The 26,715-nt window shown below is 40.4% G+C and overlaps 1 protein-coding gene across 14 annotated transcripts; it reads left to right on the forward strand.

Moving 5' to 3' along the window:
- On the forward strand, nucleotides 1–25,178 carry LOC141000780 (neuronal cell adhesion molecule-like). 14 transcript variants are annotated; one of them, XM_073471620.1, is made up of 27 exons: nucleotides 1–57; nucleotides 1,868–1,973; nucleotides 2,761–2,954; nucleotides 3,286–3,408; nucleotides 4,337–4,507; nucleotides 5,045–5,101; nucleotides 6,170–6,281; nucleotides 6,393–6,577; nucleotides 6,767–6,901; nucleotides 8,036–8,179; nucleotides 8,285–8,396; nucleotides 8,477–8,643; nucleotides 8,924–9,071; nucleotides 9,437–9,561; nucleotides 9,845–9,874; nucleotides 10,626–10,727; nucleotides 12,410–12,607; nucleotides 12,868–12,938; nucleotides 13,184–13,409; nucleotides 13,536–13,651; nucleotides 13,746–13,950; nucleotides 14,170–14,292; nucleotides 14,708–14,884; nucleotides 20,670–20,801; nucleotides 21,605–21,683; nucleotides 24,035–24,046; nucleotides 24,932–25,178. In XM_073471620.1, the coding sequence occupies exons 3-27, from the start codon at nucleotides 2,819–2,821 to the stop codon at nucleotides 25,176–25,178; spliced, it is 3,333 nt and encodes a 1,110-aa protein (XP_073327721.1). In that variant the 5' UTR covers nucleotides 1–57; nucleotides 1,868–1,973; nucleotides 2,761–2,818. The 14 variants fall into 14 exon arrangements, with proteins under 14 accessions (XP_073327721.1, XP_073327716.1, XP_073327719.1 ...); XM_073471613.1 differs by lacking the exons at nucleotides 1–57; nucleotides 24,035–24,046 and adding exons at nucleotides 18,333–18,439; nucleotides 19,833–19,988 and having other exon boundaries at nucleotides 1,899–1,973; nucleotides 14,708–14,900; XM_073471615.1 differs by lacking the exons at nucleotides 9,845–9,874; nucleotides 24,035–24,046 and adding an exon at nucleotides 18,333–18,439 and having other exon boundaries at nucleotides 14,708–14,900.
- The last annotated feature ends 1,537 nt before the right edge of the window (nucleotides 25,179–26,715 follow it).

Below are 26,715 nucleotides of genomic sequence, written 5' to 3' on the forward strand. Positions count from 1 at the left end.
CGCTGCTGGTGCTGTTCCTGGGACACCTCGCCACCGCGTTGGAGGTTCCACTAGACCGTAAGGACGCAGATCACACACTATACAACGCATTTACATCCAAAAGAGCATAAATGGACTAATTTTAGGGGTCCGTTTTGTCTCAGGCTGAAATATGTTACTGACTGTTACTGGGGAAAAAATCAAGAAGTTTTAAACAAAGTTCTGTATTGTAAGTACTATAACCTTTCTGTAATGGGCACATTTTACCATCTTCTGACATTTTATAGAAAGAACCTTTGAAGGAATAGTTCAACATCTATTTCATGTCTATAAATCACTGCAGCCAGCCAAGACATTGTCCAACACATACCCTGTGTAAAACCACAACTTTTCACTATTACTTTTTGGTTTTTACTTGGATTAAACAAACAAGACAAAAAAATCTTCTGGCTGCTTCCGTGTTTCCAGTCATTGTAATAAGCTAAGCTAAGCAAAGCTCGGCTAAAATAATCTAAGCTAAATTGCAATCCTGTTTTCATCAAAATGAGAATTTGGTTGGTAAAAGTTTGGTTTTAACCTCTGTATTTTTTCGTTCCCCTTCCATAGCTACATGGTATTCTTCACTGTTTGACCGTGTCATGTCATCTGCATCAAAACATTTTTTTTCTCTAAATAGCGGAATAATATGCAGAATATTTTTCAATTTGTTTATTAATCTTGTGTCTATAAAATATCAGAAAAGTGAAAAACGGCCATTATCATTTCCCAGATACTAAGGTTACAGTTTCTTTCTTTTTTGCAACAAATGCTCACATTTAAAAACCAATAATTAGCAGCTGTTTGATATTTTTGCTTGAAAATTGACTGAAACAATTATTTCTTCATCAAAAAAGATTAATAATCAATTAACTGAATCGTTTCAGCTCTAATCACATGTATCTTAACAATCTGTATTCATCTCTTCATCTACAGATTGATAGGGTTAGTTTCCTGTTTTCCGAAGAAGAGAATCTATTTATGGAGGAAACTCCAGCATATGATGTAAACAGAACACTCCTTAGACCCAGTGTTCTTCATTTTAACTGATGGAGAAAGGAAAAGAGTTTGCCAGCCTGACCTCCAACACCACAGCCTGACGTCTCTGTAGATCCTCTACATATTGTTTGTTAGGAGCTGTTGACCGCTGCAGGCTGGCATTTCTCAACAGGGAGCTTTGTTTAAACCACGTTTGAAGCAGATATAATGTAGGAAGAAGTTTTGCACCACTAATGTCTGGTTCTCTTTACTGTCACAATTTTCCTTTCTTGTTTGCTGATTCTTGGGAAAAACACTAAAGTTCTGGAAGGATGTAAGTCTGCAGAGGTTGTGCTAGCAGTTTGTTGTTGTGCATTCAAGGTTATATTTGATATTTTATTGGATTTTTGTGTCATATTTTTATGTTAAAAGGTGCTGAGTGTGATTTGAAGTGGACTTTATATTGCATGCATTGATCTCTTGGTTTGTTGTTTGCTGTTTTTGTTCCTGTGTGTTGCTGCAGTGGTAGAGCATTTTTCCATAGAGCGTTTTTGCAAACAGCATGAGTTCTTATATCATTTGTTTTCTCACAGTCCATTAGTTATCTGCCCTGCGCTGGCAGGAATACATTAGGCATCGGATCATTACAATAAAGTGAAATGTACCTGAGCGTCTGCATGCTTTTTTTTTTGCACATGTTACGAGAGCTTTTTGTGTCTGTCAGCAATCAGCCGTCTGATTTGATTTAGTGTGTTGAGTCTGCATGTAATTGGTAATGGCTGCTTGTGTGGTCAATACAGCAACCGAAAAAAAAAAGCTTAGTTATGCAGTAAAGGTCATGATTGAATATCGCCCTCTCTCTGATCGCTTTTAGTGCCACAGCCGCCGACCATAACTCACCAATCCCCCAAGGATTACATCATCGACCCACGAGAGAATATTATAATCCACTGCGAGGCGAAGGGGAAGCCTCACCCCAGGTAGGAATATGTCAAGTGTGATTTTGCATTCATGGTGCTGTTACTAAGAAACATACTCCAGGTTTAGATTAAGCCACCACCTGTCCAATTTCAGATTAAAGCTTCAGTTTATGACAAATCTCCAGAAAATATAGTTTAAAAGTTTTTGTTATTCAGACTTTGTAAGTAAAGTTGGCATTTTACTCCTGCACATGCTGCTCTCACCAGATGCCAAGCTAATGCTTTTTGAATCTTTTGTCTTTATTCCCTTTATACATCTCAGTGTAACGCCTAATTAATTTGCCTCAACACTGCATGCACACACACACTTGCACTTCTACTACATCTCCTAGCCCTTAACCTTCACTTTACTTTACCCTAATATAACCTTAAGCCCAAAGCCAAGTCTTATGTAACCCTCAAATATCCTTTTGAGGAAGTGCAGACTGGCAATCAGCAAAGATTGTGCACAACCAAATTTGGAATGGGGAATCATATTTGATTGGAATTGGTTCACAACTTTTATTTTATTACACATTGAAATATGTGACATCACCTTTCTGCAACCGAACCTGGCTCACTTCAAACCAAAGATACAGAAATATCTACTCATTGTAAGAAGCTGATTGAGAAAATAAGTTTTCATGGCCTTTAAATCTTATCAGTTCTTCCAGTTATTATGTTACACAGACGTTCCTGGAATGAGAATGATAGCTCCTGCACGCAGTGTGGTGGCTGCACGCTTCACATGATTATCAGAGGATATGAACTGTTCTGTTTTGACACTGGTCTGGTTTTTGTTCCTCAGTTTCTCCTGGACTAGAAACGGGACCCACTTTGACATCGATGAGGACCCCAACGTGACCATGAAGCCCCACTCCGGGACCCTGGTGGTGGACATCAGCAGAGCGAAGGCTGAACATTACGAGTGCGTGTACCAGTGTACGGCGAGGAACAAACATGGAACTGCTGTTTCCAGCAACATAGTCGTTCGACAGTCCAGTAAGTGCGGTGCAGTCTATCATTTCTAACATTTCATTTTCTTCTATTTTCTTAATGTCATCTTTCTCACATCATTCTTTTTTTCCTCTTTGAACAATTAGTAGCATTTTCCATCTTAAGAGCTCTCCTGGAAGGTAAAGGTCGCATGAAGGAAGCAGCATGTTTTACTTTGCAGTAGATAGAGCGAACAGTCCTTTGTATTTCTCCTTCTGCGTATTGTTATTCAGTCAGCCATTATCCCACTCATCTTGCCTCGTCACCTCTCGTCACCCCCATATTTCATATCTAATTATGCAACTCCACATCCACTGATGTGTGTTTCCCTCTTCAGGGTCCCCCTTGTGGTCAAAGGAGAAAATCAAGCCAATCGTCGTTCAGGAGGGTGTGTCCTTGGTGCTGCCGTGTCGACCCCCTGTCGGCCTGCCTCCTCCTATCATATTCTGGATGGACAATTGTAAGATAATGTTTAAGCTGCGTACATAAACACATTATGACACACTGTTGTTTACAATATGTGTCCTGTCTCAAAATGATGCGTCTGCTCTAAAGAAGTCCTCGTCAGTGTTCCGTACAGTTAACTTCCTGAGCTTCGCTTTTGTTTTCAAACATTAATATATCCCAACTGCAACCATCAGGTGTCCTGTTTGTGGCAGAGAACTAGGGGCTTATAGGAAATGTGGTCTTAATGTTGCGAAATACAAACACAATGCCTCCACAAATAGTTTGAGGCTACTAACAGTTTCAGCCTGTTGATTTTAAAGGGTCAGTTCACCCAAATGACAGGAAAGCATATTCTCTCTTACTCCTAATGAGATAATTTAGGTAATTTACATAATCTAACCACAAGGGACACTTAGTAGCTGTTGTCAAGTTTTTTATGATATCACACAATCTTTCTAAGTGCATGGAGTTTTCCACACCAAATGTCAGTGTTTTATGAGCACTTTAAGGACTTTAAGGACCACAAGGTCTGTTAAGTAGCGGCTGTGACAATCTACAAGGCTTAACATCTGGGTTTATTTAAATGATATTATCATATGTGTATTAATAACTACAAATATCATTATTTCATGTTTTAGTATGTAATTTAATCATATCTAATGCCGGTATATCACAACATCCCTATAAGAGGTTATTGGACTTTAATTGTTGGTTCTCAGAAAACATTGACAGCAACATCTGTTTCAAGAAACAGTGTCCCAGTGACTTTGGATCATCCACCAAACACTACTTCTTTAGTAATAATCTGTCATCTAAATGTTTGTAATCAGCATCAATCAACTCTTTAAAGAAAGCAGCTAATAATGTAGCAGCATTAATAACAGGAGCATTTTTTTTAAATTGCTGTACGCCTCAAATATTTACTTTTCTGTTCATTTCAGACTTCCAGAAGCTGCCTCAGAGCAGCAGGGTGTCCCAGTCCCTCAACGGAGACCTTTACTTCGCTAACGTCCTCCGAGAGGATTCAAGGAACGACTACATCTGCTACGCCCGCTTCCCATACACACAAACCATCCAGCAGAAACAACCAATCACTGTTAAGGTCCTAAACAGTAAGTCTGACTGTGTGTCTGTGAGAAGATAAAGGATACACACTGAAGGTGTAATGAGCGAGCAAGCAAGCATAACTGAGATGACTAGAGTTTGAGGCAGCTCATTTACAGTCGTGTGTGTGCTGGCATGATTGCGTAGGAGGGAAACAGCATTTCCTATCTGTGATTTCATCCTCAGAGACGCCAGCGGTCGTCATCCCACTGAAAAGACATATTGTCAGAGCTCTCATGGCTCCCCGCTTACTATCTGCCAGGCAGGCGTTCATTATATTACTTCTGTGAGACGTTCTGTATACGCACACTCCACCTACAACAAAGACTGCTCTCATTCAGTCGAGCATTGCAGCTGACGTGAAGACAGCCTGTTCCCGAAAGGAAAGATTACAGTCATTTGAGTTTTTAGTCATTTAAAGTCATTTTTTTTTATTCTGAACGCCCTCATGTTAAGTTAACACATGTGTTATTGTTTGTTTATTTTTTCCTCCATGTCTGATGATATCAACTTGTGGCGTGTTTGATTTTTCTGTTGTGTTACAGTGGATGCAATCAATGACACAATGGCAGCTTTTTACAATGACACTGATTTGTTTAGTGGTGAGTTGTGGCACCCCCTAGTGTTTACCCCCCTCCGACCTAGAGCTCCAAACTCGAGCACCTTACCCACTAACACTAACCCTTCAACCCGTCAACCCAACGCTCTTTACAGTCTCACTGATTTATTTAGGGGTGACATCTGGCACCCTCTAGTGTTTACCCCCCGACATAGCGCATTAAACTATCTAGCTGTCACCCACTAACACTAACCCCTGAATCCAAGAATCCAAGTTAGTTCTCTGTCCCTCTGTCACTCCTGCTCTATCCAATTGAACCCCTTCTGATAACTACTCACTTCCTGTAATGATCTGCTTAAACTGGCACTGCATGACGATTCCAACATCAACTGAACTGATTGAGTCTCTTAACATTTATACAGTCTTGAGCTTTGGAAACAACATTTTGATTTAAGATAAAAAATGTAAACAGATTAACTATAAATTAATTTGATACTAAAACAAATCTTTAAAGTATACATATGTTTAAATTCTCCTTTCTGTTTGCCTTTCCTTCTGCCTAAAATCCAGCTGCAATCTTCATTTTCATAATCACTCGTCCCCTGCTGCCCTGCCTAATTTTAGAGCGCACCTACTTAATCATTTTCTTCTCACTTCATTTCTCATTGCTCAGAAGATCTTTAAATTTGTCTCTTTGTCTGAACAATACCACACATTGGCTAACGCGACACATTCAAGCACATGCCAGGGTGTTAAGTTATCATCATCGGCATCATCATAAACATGTAGTCTCATTGTTTTATTATCAGTTTGGTTTGTAGCAGAATGCAAGTCTTCATGTCTCTTATTCTCGATTCTACATTAGGTTCATTTTAGTCTTTATTATAAGGCCAGAGGGCAATTAATTGACAATAAACACCCGCAGAAAGCAGTGCAATAAAACACGACATGGCTATAAAATTTACAACCAACCATAAAATATGAGAGATAAAGTGGCCGAGTGCCTGAGGAGAGGTTTCATGATACCAAAGCAAAGAAAGGATCATGAATGTAAAGGGCCTTTGTCTTGTTGTGGACCCAGTTGGTAACAGTTTTCTTTGTGTGGCTGCAGAAGAGCCAGCAGATGAGAGGAAGCCAACCTTCCTCGTCCCATCTGGCCCCTCCAGTTCCAAGACAGTGTTGAGAGGACAGGTGCTGGAGATGGAGTGTATCGCCGAAGGACTGTAAGTGAAAGAATCTGCCATTACTGCAGTTCTTAAAGCCTCAAGTGCCCACCTGCTCGAGTGCCATCATCACTCTTTGTCTCTACCCTCCCTCCTTCTCTTTGAATCCAGGCCCACCCCTGAAATCTCCTGGTCCAAAGTGAGCGGCGTCCTACCAGCCAAGCGCACATCTTTCCTCCACTACCAGAGAACCCTTCGCATTGTGAACGTGTCTGAGTCAGACGCTGGAGATTACCGCTGCACCGGCCGGAATCCACTCGGCTCGGTGCACCACACCATCCATGTTACGGTCAAAGGTGCGTCTGTGATGAACTGCACAGCATCCCATCAGGCCGTTCGCTCACCATGTGGCGACAGAGTCACTCCTTCTGCCTGTCTCTTCATTCTCCCTCCATCTCATAATTGATTTATGCACAGATGCCAACAGGGCAGTGTGTTCGGTGATTAATTCTCCAGCCTTCTGCTGTGCTCTCTTCTATTTTCAGCTGCTCCATATTGGATCAGTGGCACTCCCAGGAACCTTGTTCTAGCACCGGGAGAGAATGGAGTGCTGACCTGCAGGGCCAGCGGCACGCCCAAGCCCTCCATCACCTGGGCCATGAATGGCATCCCCATTGAGAGTGAGTGCAGCCCGCTCCTTTGACTCAAACTCTCTTAGAGAAGACATTTTCATTCTGGAGATTGGGCATTGTTTGAATTTTTTATTTGAGACTACTGCACAGCATTTCTACCCTATATTTGATATTATGATACCTGAGTTTGACACAGATGCCAAAACAATACTTTTTCCATACCTTACATTGAGAAATATAAAGATGTTTTTTCTTGAAGACCCACAAAATAAACAAAACTTCTCAGTTACATCAGTGTTTCATGTTGTCTTAAAGGAATAGTCCAACATTTTCAGAAAATACGGCAGAAAAATATTAGGTAACCAGCAGAGAGACTCCAGGAAGCAGACATGTGAAGTCAATTAGTCCAAGTCTCAAGTAAGTCCCAAGTTATTTTTCTTGGGCAAATCAAGTTGAGTCCTTAGTCAAGAAGTTTATAAAGCTTTCTTAATTTCTTCTCAATAATAAAAAATATTCCCTCCCCATCACTTTTAAAAAGTGAAATACTGACAGCGAGACTAAAAATTGAACTGACATACTAACATAATGTGAAGACAAGTCCACATCTTTGCCAGGAAGTAACTATACCGAGTCAAGACCCCCATAAAACCACAAACTTGTTGATTTTACACTTTACTTTTTGTACAAGTTCAGAAAGCAAAATACAACGGGTTAATAAATGAGCTTCACAGATGCTGGAAGGCTGATTTTTTTATGTTTTAACAGAGCCAGGCTAGCTTTCACTCCCTGATTTCACTCTTTATGTTAAGCTAAGCTAACCAGCTACTGGCTATAGCTTCATATTTAGCATACAAACATGAGAGAGAAATCAAATCGTTCTCCCTTAACGAGGCAAAAAATTGAATGGGCACTTTTCCCAAAATGTTGAACTATTCGCAGCCATAAAATAACTCAGTAGTTTTCAATAATTGATGCTACAGAGACATTTTGGTTGCCGCTCAAAAAGTATTAAGGTTTGATATCCAGCCTTACACATGGGATGCATAAATGAAAGCCCAAGTTATCTGTTTGGCAACCAAGAGCCCAAAAAGCTCCTTTCAGCATGTTTGAAGCCTCTTGACAAGATTCATCCAGAATTCAAAGAGCCAGAGTTACAACTGTAACCCTGGTATCCATGAACAGATTCCCCTAAGGATCCCAGCAGAAAGGTGGAGGACGACACCATCATCTTCACTGAAGTGCAGACTGGATCCAGTGCCGTCTACCAGTGTAATGTCTCCAATGACTACGGTTATCTCCTCTCCAACGCCTTCGTCAATGTGCTCTGTGAGTTCATTACACAAGATCCATTTGCATTAGAATGCTGTTTTCCATGCACATTGATTTCTGGAGAGTAATAACATGGAAATAATTACTGCTGCGTCACTACAGCCGAGATGCCCAGAGTGCTGACACCAGCCAACAAAGTCTACCAGGTCATCAAAAATCACCGGGCTCTGATGGACTGCGCTTCCTTTGGGTCACCCATCCCTAAAATTGAATGGTGAGTTAATGAACTTCCAACAGAGGAATGTGTTTTATGTGTGTCTTTAAAAGCTCAAAGCGTCTGCCTCTCTGTCTCAGGTTCAAAGGCAGTCGGTCCAGCACCTTGGCTGGAGACCCGTACATTTTTCATGACAATGGGACTTTAGAGATTCAGATAGCTCAAGCCAACAACAGTGGAAAATACACCTGTGTGGCCAGGAACATCCTCGGTATCTCTGAGAATCACATCTACCTGGAGGTCAAAGGTGAGAGAGTTTCTGTAACGAAGATCCTTGTCATGTAAAACAGGGAGTGAATAAAACTAGCTAATAACTCACATAGTGCTGTTGATGCTGAAAGATTTTGGTAGTTAAAGTAAAAATATCAAACATTTCTGTTTACATTGACTAAGTTAACCAAACCTGCCCAAAAAGGGTCATCTCACAGTGATCTTTTGTGTGAATACTATTTACAATAAATTGTTTTGATTCTTTAATTTTTGTCCCATTTAAACTGAATCGAACCTCTTGGTCCCTCTCCCATCAGAGCCCACCCGGATCCTGAAGCAGCCGGAGTACAAAGTGGTCCAGAGGGGCAGGTCTGTGGTGTTTGAGTGCAAGGTGAAACACGACCCGTCACTCATCCCCACCATGACCTGGCTCAAAGACGACGGAGAGCTGCCTGATGATGAGAGGTCAGAGCTTTTGACTTCTTCCCTGTGTTCAGTGTCTTTTATGGTAGTTTTAATGGGATCTAGCCTGTATCTAATTAGCAGTCTTACCTTAAAAGGTGCATTATGTAACTTTTTTGGCATCAATTTTGGTTCATAGATATTGATGGATGTGTTTTTCTTAACCCACCACAACTCAGAACGTAAGCCTGTTTTGCAATAAGATTTACAAATACAAATGCAAACATCTGGCAAAGTACAACTAAAACCTATGTCAGCTCTTGCAAACTGCTATTCTTTGTATCAAGAGTTTGGTCTTTGTTGTTTTGCTTTTTTATAGAAGTTTTCTCATTTAGTGCTGAACCATCTGTTACATGCTTTGTTTCCAGATTAATCGTGGACTCTGACAGCCTCACCATCACTGATGTGACAGAGAACGATGCAGGCGTGTACACCTGCATCATGAACACCACTCTGGACCACGACTCAGCCAGCGCTGAGCTCACTGTAGTCGGTAAGTTCAGCTTTGCAGGAGCTCAATTTCACTGACTCATAAAACAAACTCACAAATTATTAAAGGTCTTCCCAGAAAAGTGAATCCGTCCAGTAACATACAAAGCAGATTGCCTCTCAGCCCTTCAAGGTTAATTGCCGGAGAGTTTACTTAGAAGCGGATTTAGTCAGCTGTCATGAATATTTGATTGTTACCGTCTTAGCGAGCCAGATAATCTTCTTGTTTTCTTCTGGCCGACTGACCACTAAACTCACGTTTTCACTCCTGCCCTCCTACCTGGCAGAGGCCACGCCGACACCAGCTGTTGTCTCCGGTAAACCTGCAGCACACATGAGCACCCAGATGTGCTCTGCTGACATGGCCTTGTGTTGTTTGTTGGATGTTTCTGTTTAGTGAAGCATGTTGTGGCCTGAAGATTTATTTTTGACCATCATAGAGCATTTTCTATTCTTTATTTTTCATTTGTTTTGTCTTTAAGGTGTTTTTTCATTAGATTTTCTTTTAAATAAATTGTATGTGTTCATGTTTTTGCTCAAACCCTTGAAGTCCGTATGCATTAAATCACTGATGCCAGCCTTAAACCACGCACACTTGAATGCAAAGATAATTTGTAAACAAACACGTCCTCGTTGCACCACTTGGGATCTTTTCAAATGCTCAATTTCCTCATCACTCATTTATTCCAAGCATGCGTTCCTCTTTATCGTTACAATTCCTAAACATTAGCCTCTCTGGTGAGCCTGAGACTCTATTTCATGCAGAGCGATTATGGATGATGCTCAGTTGAGCGCCACTTGTTTCATATGCATGATGCGGTCTGCATGTGCATCACAGAGCAAATAACATCCTCAAATTGAAAATGTGAAGAAATAGAGTAATTTAAAGGTGTGCTTGGTTAAACCAACATTTTTTTAGCTTTTATTGTGATTCTAGTGTCACGAAACAACATGATGTAACCGCATATCCTCTTTTGTTTTTGCTTCATCTTCTCGTGGCATGAACCTTTCATATTATGTAACTGTAACTGTGTGCTGATGTTCCTGCCTGTGCTGTTTCTCCACCAGAGCAACCTGATCCCCCGACTGACCTCGAGCTGACAGATCAGAAAAAGAGGAGTGTTCAGCTCACTTGGACTCCTGGGGATGAACATAACAGCCCTATTCAGAGTAGGTCTTAAGTGTGTGTGTGTGTGCGTTCAGTGTCCCTTGATTTTGGTTTGAATTGGCAAAGAATCTCTCTCTCCTGACTCTCCAAACACGATGAAGGTACAAAACTAAATCTCTGGAGTGTCCTTTTGATTAATTATGTCGTTGGCATTTAGCAAACTCCCCTAAGCAGCATGTGGGGATATGTGAACAAAATCAGAATGATCTACAATAATTGAGTCTCCATAATTACAATCATCCAATCATATAGTCTGCAAGAGTCCATGAAAAAAGAGAAAAATCTCCAAATTTGTCTTCTCAGAGGCGGAGTCCTTCCTGCAGTGGCCCTTAAAAAAATGTTTCTTCCTATTTCACAAGTTGAAGAAAAAGATTCAGGACTTTTTTTATGCACACAAAATAATTACTTCTCTCAGATTCTGAGCACACATTTGTTAAAATCCCTGAGCAATTTTCCTTTGCAAAGATAATCCAAACACCTGATAGGTATGGCATATCAAGATACGGATTAAACAACATAATAATAGTAATCATCACACGGGTGTGTGTCACGATGCACATCTCCTTCACATCGAGTTGATCAGGTTGTTGATTGTGGTCTGGATATTGGCAAGAAGTTGATCCAGAGTGTGCAAAACATGCTCAATGTGAGACATCTCTGAGTGGGATGGAAGTGGGATGTTTTCAGCTTCCGGGAGTTGTGTACAGATCCTCGCAGCATGGGGGCCGTGCATTTTCATGCTGCTACAGGAGGTGATGGTGGTGGATAAATGGCACAACAATTGGCCTCAGGGTCTTGCCACATATCTCTGTGCATTCAAACTGCAATCAATAAAATACCCCTGTGTTTGCTGTTTGAACAACAGCTCTGGACAGTAGACTTTTTTCATTCATACACAACTTGCAACATCAGGGGCATTGTTGTTTGGATAAAACTGCTCATTTTAGAGTGGCCTTTTATTGTGAAGAGTCCAAAACACACCCATGCACTAATCATGCTGTTCAAGCAGCACCTGTCAGATAGATGGATTATCTTGGTGAAGGAGAAGTGCTTACTAATATGAATTTCAACACATTTCTGCTCAAAATCTGTGGGAAAAAATGTTTTGTAAATGGAAAAGTCTTTAATCGTTTACTTCAACTTAAATAATAAAGTAAAGACATGTGAAAACAAGACACTTTGATAAGAAGTAGGGGTTCAGACACTTAGCAGATAGTATTTAAAACATAAGTACACCAATTCCCTCTCTGTCTGCCTTTCTTGTCTCTTTCCAGCTATCACTATTAAAAGTAAAGTTGAAATGGCAAAAAGAAAATAGCATAAAAAAGTTTATAGTTTCTTCCATAACAGATGGCAATTGCTGGGGTCAACCTAGAAGCTGGTAATAAGTTTTAACAGCGTAGAAAATACCATAACATCCACAGAAAGCTCTTAAACCACTGCTGCAGCATTATACTACTTCACTGTCTGTTAGTAAATGCAGCATGTTGCAAACACTTATCATTTCATGAATACTTGGATAAATCTCCTTGAAGCCTCAAAGCACCGCCAGAAGCAGCATATTCAGACAGCAGCCAAAGAAACTTTCAGGACATTCATTCCAGTTCCGTGAATATACTGTCAGACAGTTTATAAAGGGTTCAGTCTTGTTCAATACTCGTCTTTTTTCGCTGTTTTTACACAGAATTTCTGATCCAGTATGAAGACAAACTTCACCACCATGGCCACTGGCACAATCTTACCGAGGTGCTTGGAACAAAGACGACAGCTCACCTCACGCTGTCGCCCTATGTCCACTACACCTTCAGAGTTCTGGCCCTCAACGCTGTCGGTTTCAGCCGGCCCAGTTTTGCCTCCAGAGTGTTCAAGACTGAAGCTGCAGGTACACACTCAGCAGCTTTCTGATAGTGGAGTTTTTGCTAGGAGTTTGATTCTGTAAATTAATTCTGTGCGTTCATGTTTCAATAATACATAAATAATCAACAAATCGGCTGATATTTTCTGCATACAAATGATTCTGGTTATGACCGTTTTGTAAGTAAAAACACGATCTTTGTTGAATGCCTTGTTTCAGAAGCAAGTGAAAGGTTTTCCTTGGGATACTGTTTCATTTTTTGTTAATTTTCTGTATGTTTTTTTTAGCTCCAGACGAGAACCCGACAGGCGTACATGGATTTGGAACAGAGCATGATAATCTTGTTATCTCATGGAAGGTAATTAACTTGTTTAAGGCTATCTTCTTCAAATCCTGAAGCATTCAGTGTTGGCCGAAGAGTACCATGAAACATTAAAGTTTCCCTGTATTATGAAGCATAATTTTGTTAATTTGGTTTTATTAGCTTTAGTTTTTATTCTCACTTTTCTCCTCTTTTGTTAACATCCACCAAACCATTTATATCATAATCTACAAGTCATGTGTGGAAGTATGAAGGTCTATTTAAAACTTTCTCCTCTGCAGCCCCTGACCAGCCTCCAGTCTAATGGTCCAGGGCTTCACTACAAGGTGATGTGGAGGCAGAAGACGGTGGACAGTGATTGGACCACAGTGACCGTGGCTAACACCTCCAAGTTTGTTGTGTCTGGAACGCCCACATTTGTTCCATATGAGCTAAAAGTTCAGGCTGTGAACGACCACGGGGCGGGACCCGAGCCTGCTATTGCCCACGGCTACTCAGGAGAAGACTGTGAGTTAGATGCACTCTGGAGACACTTATAAGATATACTATGTAAGATAATCTGGTGTGGTGCATTTGTAACATTTACTCATTTATTTAGCTGCTGTTGTGTTGTGCTCCTTGTCTATTGTACAGTGCCAGTAGCAGCTCCAGAAAATGTACAGGCGGTGGTGAGGAACAGCACTGTGGCTGATGTACACTGGGATCCTGTGCCCTCTAAATTAATACGGGGACATCTTAAAGGCTTTAAGGTAAAGAACAAAAGGCCACATACAGTGTAACACGCACACCACTCCCACCAACATTAATACACACTAAGCCCTTACTGTATACTTTGTCTTGTAGGTGTACTACTGGAAAGAACGCAACCTGCACAAACACAATCCCCATCACTCGGATCAGCAGGTCCTGACCTTCAGTGGGAACCACACCCACGGGATGCTGCCCGGTCTGCACCCCTTCAGCCTCTACTCATTCAATGTCAGAGTTTATAACGGCAAGGGAGAGGGCCCCGCCAGCCTCACCCAGCAGTTTGAGACACCTGAAGGAGGTAGGAGAAGGAATATTTTCTTCCTGTCTTTCTTCCTTTCTGTTGTATTATATGAAAACACACATCTGCATTGATATTCCTAACACTGATCCAAAATCTGAGTAGTAAAGACATGATTCACATCATCATTCCATTCCCAGTATGATTTTATAACTTCTGTACTGTAGCTTTACTTTGACAAACTCGTGTAAGGTTTCATGATTGGTGTGTTTTCTGCAGTGCCTGGGCCTCCGACTTCCCTGATAGTCACCAACCCCAACCTGGACTCTCTAACCCTCGAATGGAATCCTCCTCATGTCCGTAACGGACGCATCACCGGCTACACCCTCAAATATCAGCCAGGTGAGTTTTCTTTCTTCTATAAGATAACAACTGAACTTTTACATCTTTGCGTAGTCAGTGTCATCTTCCTTCATGTAGTTTGTAGTTCCGTACGTCCTCCTTTTTCACGTCTTGTACGGTCATCCTCAGATACTCAGATCACAAAACAGTTTATAAAAATTAAGGATTAATGTAGTCTAAGAGCATTTCAAGCTAGATATTTTGCAACATAAATTAACAAATCAACTTTTGTCACCTTCTATTCCTGAACCCTACACCTCTGTGCTCCAAATGCTTTCACTTCCAACTTTTTCATCCATGACACTCCAACCCCATCTACGCCCCCCCCCTCCTCCTCCTCATACTTCTATTCAACTTACTTCACTACTCCCATCCCCATCCCATTATTCTTGTCACCCATCCTCCACCCCTGTAGTCAATAACTCCAATGAGCTGGGCCCAGTGGAGGAGCTGGCCCTGCCCCCCAATGGGACCTCATTCACTTTGCCCAACCTCAAGTACAGCACGCGCTACAAGTTTTATTTGAATGCGAAAACAGTCATGGGAGCGGGCCCAGCTGTTTCTCAGGAAGCTATCACCATCATGGATGAAGGTAAGTCTGCTGATGAGTAAAAGTGAATGACCTTAATATTATTCATGTTTCTTCAACTGGAATGCTAGACGAATATTTAGGCAGATTAATGTGAATTATTTGTTTAACTCTTTAAGTGAGGGTCCAAACATGCCATTAATCTACAGATCATATGTTCAGTGTGAAGTCCATACAAAGTTAAAACACATCACACAACTCAGTACATCATTACCCAAACATGTTTGACTGTCTTGCCATCACAAGGGGTTAAGAAGAAAGATGAATAACATGAAATGTTAATTTGAATGGACATTTTTTGGATCTTTACACTGCAAATTGTATTTTTAAAAAAGATGATGGTCAACGGTCAATTGATGGCCTGTTTAGGGGAACTAGAATCAACCTCAGACACCATCCTGATGAAGGCAAGACAGCCAAAAAGAAGAGAATAAAGAGTAAAACATGGTGTCCTGGAGGGGAGTTGTGCGACGTGTTTTTTAAATTTTGGTTGGACTCACGTTGAAGCTCACACTGGTTGCACCTCGCTGTGTGAGCCTTCTCAAAATTTGAAGTTACTGGTTTGTATTGAAAAACATTCCATCAAACACCGGAATGCTGTTTATTGTGAAGCATGATGTTGTGTTTTTGGTGTATTTTCTGTAAAGTGGTGCAGAAACAATTAGTCAGTTATTCAGTTAGTTCAGGAATTTGCTGGTTCCAGCTTCTCAAATCTAAAGAAAATACTGCTTTTATCTCTCTTATATGATTATAATTTTGATATTTAGCAGTTTTGGTCAGCTGGTCGGACAAAACAAGAAATTTGAAAATGTCAAATTAAATTATGGGAATTTACTGTATGATGCACATTTTTTGTGACATTTTACAGACCAGTGGTTCTCAAAGTGGGGTCCAGGGATCCACAGGGGTCCTTAAGGGAGTTTCAGGGCCCCCCCAGCAAAAAAGGGAATCATGTATTCCATCCATAAGTAACACAATAACAGAAAGAATGACTATTTTGTAGCAATAGACCGATTATCGAAGCCGATATTCAGCATTTTTCCGGTTATCGGTATCTGTTTTTTTTGTCCAATTGCCAATAAAATAATTTAATTTAAAAAAGGTGCTTTGGGCTCCGATGCAGCACCCTCTCTCTGTAGTCACCAGTTTGTGGTCTCACAAAAATATCTGATTGGTTACACATCTCAAGCAATAGTCTATCAACACTGAATAGTCTGAATCTGCAAAGTGAATAATAAAAGTTATCAAATAACTGTAGTGGAGGGAGTATAAAGTAGCAGAAAGTGGAGATACTTTGCAGAAGACAAAGATTTTCATTTTTACGGCTATGGGTTCCAAATATTGGTTATCTGTCTCCTTGAAAGAGACGCCATAAAAATGTGATCCCTACTATTTTGGTAATTACGGAAGCCCTAAAGGGCCATGCATTCATACATTTTATTTCCTCCGTTTTCCCGTGATAACGAGTTAATTTCATTTGTTTTCTCGAGATCTCAAGTTATTATCTCGAAATAACAACTGCCGTTTTCCTGAGATAACGGGATCATTTTCCCGAGATCTCGAGATAACGAAACTTTGTTTTCCCAAGATAACGATATAATTAATTTGAGATCTCAAGATAATGACTGTGATATGATAGGCCTGAGATTATGGAGACTCCCGGGACCTCGTAGCTGGTCAACTATGTAGTTAACGACGACATCAGGCTCACTTAGATTGCGCCGCCGATATAGCTGAAGCCTTGCTAACTGTCTTTTTAGATTACGCACACTAATGTGTATATTATCTGTAATAGCAAGGCATAATGCTATTTCAGCCTGTGTCAGGCCTTGATTGAAAAGATATGTGACGCAGTGATCGATATGCTCCTGCTCATCTGACATTGCTACACTGAATGATGTTTCCTGCAATGATTTAATATACTGCACTATCATTTTGTTTTCTCAAGATCTCGAATTAATTATATCATTATCTCGGGAAAACAAAGTTTCGTTATCTCGAGATCTTGAGAAAATTATCCCGTTATCTCGGGAAAACAAAGTTTCGTTATCTCGAGATCTCGAGAAAATGATCCCATTATCTCGGGAAAACAACAGTTGTTATTTCGAGATAATAACTCGAGATCTCGAGAAAACAAATGAAATTAACTTGTTATCACGGGAAAACGGAGGAAATAAAATGTATGAATGCATGGCCCTTTACGGCTTCTGTAGGTGATGACCCTTGGAACAAATCTTAACTAATGAGAGTCTGTCGTCTAATTTCTGTCAATTTTTCAGTCCTTGACATGAAAAAGACATTAATCATTAATAAAAGTATTATCGTCAAGTCAGAACAATCTTAAGTGTTTTGTGTTTGTGAAATGTTCTTTTTGAGTCTATCACGTACAGTTTACAGTATAATGCACTTTATTTTATAGCATTAACCTTTGTTTTTGGTATCTTACATAGCATGATTTACATGAAGTCTTCATCTGTGTCTATGTTTGGTGGAACATGAGTGTGATCCAGTTGCATTGTTACACATAAAGCTTCAGACAGATCATCTCTTACATTACACAGCATGACCACATTGATGTATAACTGTTACATACAGTGGCGGGGGGGGGGGGGGGGGGTCATCCCATAGTGACCCCTGTCCTGTTGTTTCTCTGTGTCCTGTCTCTCTCTACAAGCTCTAATATCACAGTTTGGAGTAGATGTGGGCACAGGTACCGGTGGTATCTAGACTGATGCATGTTTTACTGATAGAGTCATAGCTTCAAAACCCACCGCAAGCACGCACTCCTCATCTTTAAGCAATTTCCCCCTCGTCTCTATCAAATTCTGGCTGCCCACAAAAAACGATCGGCCGAGTTCAAAGCTGGGGAAAGTTCAAAGCCACGCAGATAAAGATGCTATGTGACGTGTGCTTCTTTAATGTCATGTGATAAAACTAGATGAGTCTTTTCAAAGCGCTCGGCTGCTTTTTCCTTTTTGGCTGTGCCTTTGGCAACTCTGACCCCTTGTCACTTCTTCCATGGTGGCTGCTGGTGATGCTTTCCGCTGCATGGCAAGAGTTTGCTTGGCATGCCAATGAACTGTGTGCACTGTGTATAATGACTTCAGTGTCTGTGGTGTCTGTGCGTGTGTGTGTGTGTGTGTCTTGTGTGTGGTGCGGTCTTTACCCCTCTCCGTGTTGTTTGCAGGAAACACCCAAACTTCTCATCCCATTGCACAGTCGCCATCACTCCATCCGCCCGACAAGGGTACTGCTGTGACCTTAGTACACTTCATGTCTGATTTGTTATATGATTGTTTGTTGGTATAGTGTCCCGAATTGAAAGTGTTATTTTGTAAGGCTATGAGGATCTAGATTCAGTAATTAACTGCCAGTGAATGGATTATCCTTCGACTAACAGGCCGATCTTGATGGTTGTCTTTTCTCTTGTGTGCTCAGCGCTGCCTGCGAGTCCTTTTGTGAACGTTAACTCCTCGCTTCGAGAGGACGGGGCCCTGATCAGTTGGGAGTACTGGGGGCCGGAGAATAACATTTATGTAGAATACAAAAACCAAAACAGTAAGCGGAGCAACACACATTTATTTCTATCAGTTCCACACGTAGGTGGCAAGAGACTCCTACTTCATTATTGGCTTGTGCAGGTGAATAGAAATTTTGGCACGTCACGATGAGGCTGGCTCCTGCCAACGAGGACCCAGATGTGATAAACAAAGCAGCGTGTGATTGGATTGCCAATTACCCAGTCCTTTTATTGACTGGAGTTGCGCGCATTTCCCGTGACAATCACGCTGGAACTTGTGCAGACAAACATTATAAAACGCAGCACAAACATTCTTGTTATGCCAATTGATTCCGACTGAAGTGCTCTCCGTTATTTTTATCCACCTGCAGTGAGGATGAACAACACACTGTGCTGTTGCAGTATGGCTCTCTCACACCTACTGTTCAATGGGATCAATTAGGGAAAATCATAATCATAGATCCCAGTAATTTAGAAAATGTAGACATCAAAAAGCATAATCTTGTGATCATCAGTCAAACACATTTCATGTCTAGCTCATCACAGCATGTATAAGATATGGCTTAAGAAAACAAATGCAAATAGACCAAACAAAAGCAAATGAAAGAAAGACTTTTATCAACTTGACAACACATGAGCAGCATTTAAAAACAAGAATCTACTCACTCTGCAAGGCTGCATTTTTCATTAATAAATCCATTGTACTCAGGTACTGTGGTACTCTGAGCTACACATTATCGTGCTAACTTGCCTCCAATGACAATGCTAAACATGTTCAACACTAAACACAGACTACATGTAAGGCTAATGAGAATAACACTAATTGTGCAGGTATTTCCCCATGTCCTCCTCATGGTGCTGTTAAAAATGAGCCATCACTTGTCCTGGGAGCTTGAGAAGGACCAACCGACAAACTAACATCCACGAGCTGCTTGCATGGCTAAAAATGCTGTAAAGTGTGAGAGCTCAACCAAATACAGAAAACACCTTCACAAACTGAAAAACTGCAAGTTGCAGAGAAAAGACATTTCCGTCCTTTCCAACTTGCAGCGTTTCTGCATGTGGTGATGTTTCTGTATTTGGTTGTATTGTCTCACATTACAGCGTTTTTTGTTGTGTTATCAAGTTGTTGAAAGTCTTCTCTCCATTTTTGGTTTGTGTATTCTTAAGCTGCAGTGTGTTAAACTTTCGAGGCCACAGTAATAATTCATTCATAGACTAAATAGTTTTTTCAGATCTCCATAATTCCATTAATATTAACTATTTAAACCTTATAATTGAGAACATTGCCTGCAGTGTAATCTAATGCCAGTAGATGCTTTTTCCTAAATAATTAGTTCCCATGATGTCATGATCTGCATGACCCATTTGAAGTTGTGTTTGCTCCCTCAAACGTCCTTCTCTTCGTGAACGTCCCTCCTGCAGGTGAAGCTGAAGAGGAGTGGCAGAAAGAGCTTGTGAACGGCTCTCAGAACTTTATGCTGAAGAGCTTAAAGGGGGGCATCTCCTATAGGGTGCGTTTGGTGGCCAAAGGTCACCACGACCAGCCGCTCCACCTCTCTAAGGAGCTAGTGGTCACGGTCCCAGGTGAGGCAGTTCCTGTGTGGTCGCCTCCACCAAGGCTTGGTCTGGCCTGTGTAGTGTGTAGAATGTGTAGTAGTTTGTGACGTTGTGTAATTATAATCCAGTCAAGCATGGCTTTAACAGATGTGTTGTGGTCGCTCTGTATGCCAGGCATGCACTGTAGTGATTTAGAGACCGTGTGTAGCAGCGTGCATGATTGTGTGGTTGAATTTCAGCGTGATTAAAATCAGTCCTGTCGATTGGGTAATTAGAAAAAGTGGATATCATTCTCATATAGACGTTTAATATACGTTTAGTGGTGTATTATCCAACCTAGTATCACCCACAGTAAACCTGCGTCTAGAGTGTGTGTGTTTGTGTGTGTCTGTATGTGTGTGTGTGCATTTCTGAAAGAAAGACTGATCTCCGATATTGTGTACTAATGTGCTTTCAGTAACGTGTCCAAGTCACCATTAGCTTAATCTAGGACATTTCTAACTCGTCTAACATTATATTTGGCTGTAACAATATGCAATCATGATCCACTCATGAGCTGAGATCTCTAACACGTACATTCTAAGAGAATGACTTGTTACATATTTGTTTTAGCGCATTGTTATGGGTCATTCTTTCGATCTTCTCTTCCCACTGGGGAAAAGACCATCCAGTCGTAAATGTTAAGTCTTCCTCTCCTCCTCTGGCCAGCTGTGGCAAGCAGACAGGTGGACATCGCCACTCAGGGATGGTTCATCGGCCTCATGTGTGCCATCGCTCTGCTCATCCTGATCCTCCTCATTATCTGCTTCATCCAGAGGAATAAGGGAGGGAAATACCCCGGTGAGTGGAAGCACAAATGCCACAATCTCATATATGAACCCACACTTTAATGTTTTATTTGCTAACATACAGTCATGCTTAATTTGATTTCATGATTAGTTTCTATAGCAGTGTATGACCGCAATGAAATACAAATCTGCAAACATCTTGTTATATTCTTTTTACACCATTAAATATATTTCATGTTAAAGTGACATATATTTCTCTCAGCTGCATACATATCTACCAAGAATTGCTACATCACAATTGCTGACTTACAGGATTTTATTAAAACAAGAAAACTTTTCTCGTTAAAACAAAACATGGTTGTTTCTTCTTAAATGACATACCAATGTAATAATAAAAGAAGGACAGTGCACAGCTTGTTAGCTTCAGTTCCTCTATTAAGAAAATGATCTATAATAGTACTATACTACTATAATAGTATTATAAACACAGTTACAAGACAATACATATTCACTTTACAACAACAATGTCAGCAACAACAATGACAACAGCATGAGATTAAGTGTTTTATGTTTGTGGCGATGATTTCATCTTAAATTTAAAATTAGTGATGCTGCAGAACTCTCTTATATAACTTGGTACTGAGTTCCAAAACCTAATATAATAAAATATTACACTAAATGGTTTACATGAAAACTATCTTGTTATAACATGAAAATATTATTATAACAGCGTTTAGTCTAATTAAATAATAATTAGCAAAGTTTTATACACTATTCCAAACAATCTGAAATATTGCACATACATCTTGTCTCATGTAGCTGGTTGTGCTAAATTGCATCTTCTTTTCTCACTAGTCAAAGAGAAGGAGGACGCACACACAGATCCAGAGTTTCAGCCCATGAAAGACGATGACTGTACTTTTGGGGAATACAGGTGAGAGAAAGTGCTCCGGCCTCTGGAGCCCCCAGAGCCCATTTTTACCCATCAACCCCTGCCCCGCCCCTTGCTTTCTGCCCATATCTGCTCTCTCTGGCTGGGCTGGAGCTCTGCACTCCCTCCCTCCTTCTCAACCCTTACAGCTGACCAATAACTGACCCAGGATCACCAATAACGGAAACAAGAAGAAGAAGGAGAAGAAAAAGAAGTGCCCCTCATCTGAACTTCTACCATCCTGAAGCACAAGATTTTTGTTCTTGGTCCTTGGGACGTCCCGGATGCTACTTGTGTTGGACTTTCTTGTGTGTGTGTGTGTGCTTAATATGACATTGTGGTGTCATTTGAGAAGCAGGATTCTTCAGGTTCAAGGGATTTATGGGTTTGGGTGTTAATTTAAAACTTTTAAGACCGTCAGGAAAAAAAAAAATAAGCTAGATTCATTTGCAACACATCCTAAACTGACCCAAAGCATCAAATCCCATTACAACTAATAAGCTACTCATATACATCCTGTGTACAGTATACATAGTATTAACACTTTGCCTCGTGGTATTGCTACTTACATACATAACTCTCACAGGATTATCCAGCTATGCTTGTTAGCATCCTCTTTCTAGGCTGCTTCTCCAATCGCACGCAGAATAAAGAAAAATGAAGCACTTTACTTCTGTATAGCTAGCATTTTTGAATTGTTTTTTATAAGTCAATTTATAAGATGGTCTTGCTTTTATATTTTATATTCCTTTTTTGTATTATGTATATATAAATCTGTTCTATGGATTTTATGCTGTGATAAAAACATATCGATATATATATATATAATATGTGATATGCATGGTGTCAAGATCTGATCTATGAAAAATTGCTCTAGGCAATAATATTTCAAATGGAATTATTGTTCATATATAGATATATACAGTATATAGATGCATATGGATATGATATATGAGTATCAGCATGTTTGAGGGAAGCAATCATCACTGAGTGTACAAGAGCTGGCTAATGCTGTGTATGACAGGCCAGTAGCCATTCTTTAATAGTAATAATTCTTAAAGGAGTCTGGTGGTATTCTATGTTTTTATTATTGTCAACAAATTCTTTAAATAGACCTAAACCATTGACTTCTCCAGCATGTTTTGGCTATATGCTTCAAGCCCATATGCCTTCTGAAGACTTGAATCTGTAAAGGCATAATATGCAGGATTTTCCTAAAATAAAACGACAAAAAACAATATATAGACTCACACAAAAGTAAGTCCTTCTAAATTATAATTTATGATCCACTGGTAGTGAATGACAGTGTCTGTATCTGCAGAGACCCAACTCTCCTGTATTTTTTATTTTATTCTTTTAGTTCTTTGGTTTCCAGGCGTCAACCTTTTAGCAATGGTGTGCAGCCCCTGGTCATAAACAGTAAAAGGTCGGGACTCTGTAAAAACGTACCTAGTAGGTTACATCGCTGTCTCCGTTTCTCTCCTCTACTCTCAGTCTGTCACAAAGAACTGCAGGTCTGTGTGTCTGTTAAACCGAGGGCAGGGCTGAGCTACACACACACACAGGCAGAGCAGAGAGGCAAACATTAAGGTGTTGGTGTGTTATTTGTACTTTTGAATGTAAACGCTGTGAAACAATCTCTCTGATTCATTTCTTCACTTACTTGTTTTCAGTAAATGCTGCCCCCTCTCTTCATCCACTATATATAGATATATAGTGGGTCCACTACTGTATATAGTGGATGAAGGAGGGGCCAACTTTAAATAGTGTGTTTACAAACAGCAATCTGCAAATATGCCTTTAAAATGTACTATGGCACAGAGGAATACTCTTTGACAGGCTTTTGATGCACTTGTTTTTATGATTAATTAATTGTTTTGGTCTTTCATGGGGTTTGTTGACAACAAGAAAAAATGTAAAGTATCACTTATCCTTTAAAACCCATGTAGTTTGTGTAAAATGAGAGACCTATTTACACCGCAAGGGAATCTCTACAATGGACATCGACTTCAAAGAACAACAGTAGACAATAAATCACAAGGCAAAGTGTATAAATATTATAGTGCCTTTGTGAGAGTTTCCTTTACATCCATGCTGTTTCATTAAGCTCAGCTGGAACCTTACAGTATGTCAATAAAGGCATAACGTAACTCAACCAAGCTGTTCTTGTTTGACTGCAGGAGAGCATACTGTAAGTTCATGCTATACATGTACATGGCATATGTGCCTGTTAAACTGCCACACTTAAAAACAAATTCTTCTCAAGTGTGTGCGTAGTGCAATCATCCCTAGGAGTGACTGTTGTGTTGTGTGGGATCTCAGCTGGATCTCCTCATCTGATCGCAGGGGTGTAGGTCTCAGGAAAGGTAAGGGCGACGGTGGTGTGTGTGGGAGAGGGGCTTTGAGGGTCATCGCTCAGGAAATCTAGCATGTGAGGAGACTCAGTGGATAGTCGGGTCACTGTGGAGAAAAACGCTGGCTGTGTAAGCATCCCAGGCTCTCATCAAGTTTAACATGTGGTCATAAAGCCTTCATCATGTACGCTGCGTAAACAAGTCTTAAATTTATCAATCTATGACTGTACTAGTTTTGTCAGTAAAAACAATCTGCATACTGATTAATATCTGTTCTACTTAAGTTTAAAAATATCTCAGCATTATGATGGCTTTGTGATCTTATCTCATTGATGTTCAACTCATGTATGTGGAATGTTTTCGACTATCTGATATCCAAAGAAAACTTTCTTTGCAGATTTTTCATGCATTTTGCCAATTTGTGATTATTATCATGCTTGCTTTGGGGGATGTTTGGCTGAGACCTTGCTTTTCAAGTTTTATTCACATCATTGCCTTGGATTTTCTGTTTTTCATCACGACCTCTGTCTCGGGGGGGGAAATGCTTTTGTCAGACAACACATTTACCACTTCATCTTTGGTTTCAGGGGGAATTTGAACAGGGTATGATTGCTTGAGCTTTATTCCCCTGTTGCCTGATGGAAACCAACTAATCATTCATAGCTGCCGTTTTTTAGACATGGAGCAAACTAAATTCAAATTTGCTTCTTTTGAAGTGGGCAGGAATGTTCACTGTTGCATATTAATGAAAGCTCATGACTTTACATTATTTTTAAAGTAAAGACTAAAAAAAAACAATGTATCAGTGCTCCATCTAAAAAAAGTGATCACTAATCTCCTTGTTGCATCTGTCACATCATCTCACCTGTAACACCTGCATGTTATTTTCTCCTTCAGTGACAATGAGGACCATAAACCGTTAAAAGGGAGCCGCACGCCATCTAATGGGACAGTTAAGAGAGACGACAGTGACGACAGTTTAGTTGACTACGGGGAAGGAGGAGACGGACAGTTCAACGAGGATGGCTCGTTTATCGGCCAGTATAGTGGAAAGAGTGCCAGCAGGGACACTGCTGAGGGCCACGAGAGCTCGGAGGCCCCATCCCCTATAAATGCCATGAACTCCTTGAACTCATTTGTGTAGCCTAGCAGACCAGCATGAGGTGGTGCACTGACTGCTCTATCCCCCACAACTCTCCAACACCGCATGGCTTTATGATCACATCTCCATCCCCAGCACCGCACATGACACATGAAAAAATACATCAAAGACATTTAAAATCTTCATGGAGAGGCTTTGAAACTTTTGCTCATCACACTTTATCCCACACAGCATTTAGGAAGGAAGTAGCTCAACCTGACATTTGATTTTAACAGTGCATGAAATACCTGATATGACCTAAATCCATATATTAATTAACACTGATATTAACAAGTGTTGCATTCTTACCACAAATCTCTTATGGACTATGCAGTGCTCATCTGAACTATATTTGTTTTTGTTATTGGTTATTATATTATCTACTATGTTCAAATAGTAATCCGTGTCTACAGTAAACGACTATTATTCAGTGTATTTTTTTCCAACACAAGCTTGTACAGGAATCTGTATTTAATAATGTAATTCCTTCATGTAATTCCATCATGCATTTACAGTGCACAAGGCAGATCATGTACAGTGTATATATAAAGTGAACTATCTGTAAACTGAATATTGGGAGCAGTGCACACCGCATGCATTGACACATCCTCATCTGTCACCACTCTGTTGTGAATGATCCAACTGCCCATATGACGGAGGGAGCTGAAGTGCTGCATGGCATGTCACGTGACCTCACAACCTTTGCCCTGCATGTAACCTCCTTTAATCGAGTTTGAGCTGAAGGACGGTGGGGGGACGCTGAGGGTGAGACAGCTCGCCTCGGTCCCTGCAGTTCTCCTTCAATAGGTATAGTGCCTTTTCTCCAAAACAACGATTCAATTGTGAAGTCTCTTTCCACAGCTCAGTGACTGGAACAGAGAGAGTAGTAGGACTGCAGAAGTCACATCCAAGGATGGATAAGATAAGCTTAAGAAGAGGACTCTGGATGTGAGGAATTATTCATATACTCTTGTCATCTCTTTTTAAAGACGCCTCCCAACGCCTTGAGACACGGGACTGGCTTTGATTCCTCCAACGAGCTAAACGCACCCACGTAAAACATCGTTAAAACCGTGTGTGGTGCGCTTCTCAAAGTCTGCAGTCATTATGTACAGTACCCGATTGTATATCTGCAGTGTATGAATGTATGGATATCTGTGAGTGTGTAGGCGTGTGTGTGCATTATTCAATTCCTATTAGGCGAAAATTGTTCACTTGTACTAACTACACTTGAGGGCCTTTGGATGGGATCAAGAGTTCTTTTCTCTTAACTTGCATCAAGTTTTTTTTTTTTTTTAAAGACGTGTAGAATATTTGTTGAATTTGTAAATACCTTCATTGATTGTACAGGGACAAGCAGCTTATAAGGCAGCCTAAGAGGCAATATTGTGCATGATATGGTTTAACCTGTTGATAGGACTGTATTAAATATAGAGTACTTGTAGAGAATATATATATATATTCTTTTTTTTCTTGCTGTGCACAGTGTACATTGTACTGTAACTAACTGGACAGAAAATTGCATATAAATTTGAATTCA

Source organism: Pagrus major, chromosome 8 (assembly GCF_040436345.1).
Source record: "Pagrus major chromosome 8, Pma_NU_1.0".
NCBI lineage: Eukaryota > Metazoa > Chordata > Actinopteri > Spariformes > Sparidae > Pagrus > Pagrus major.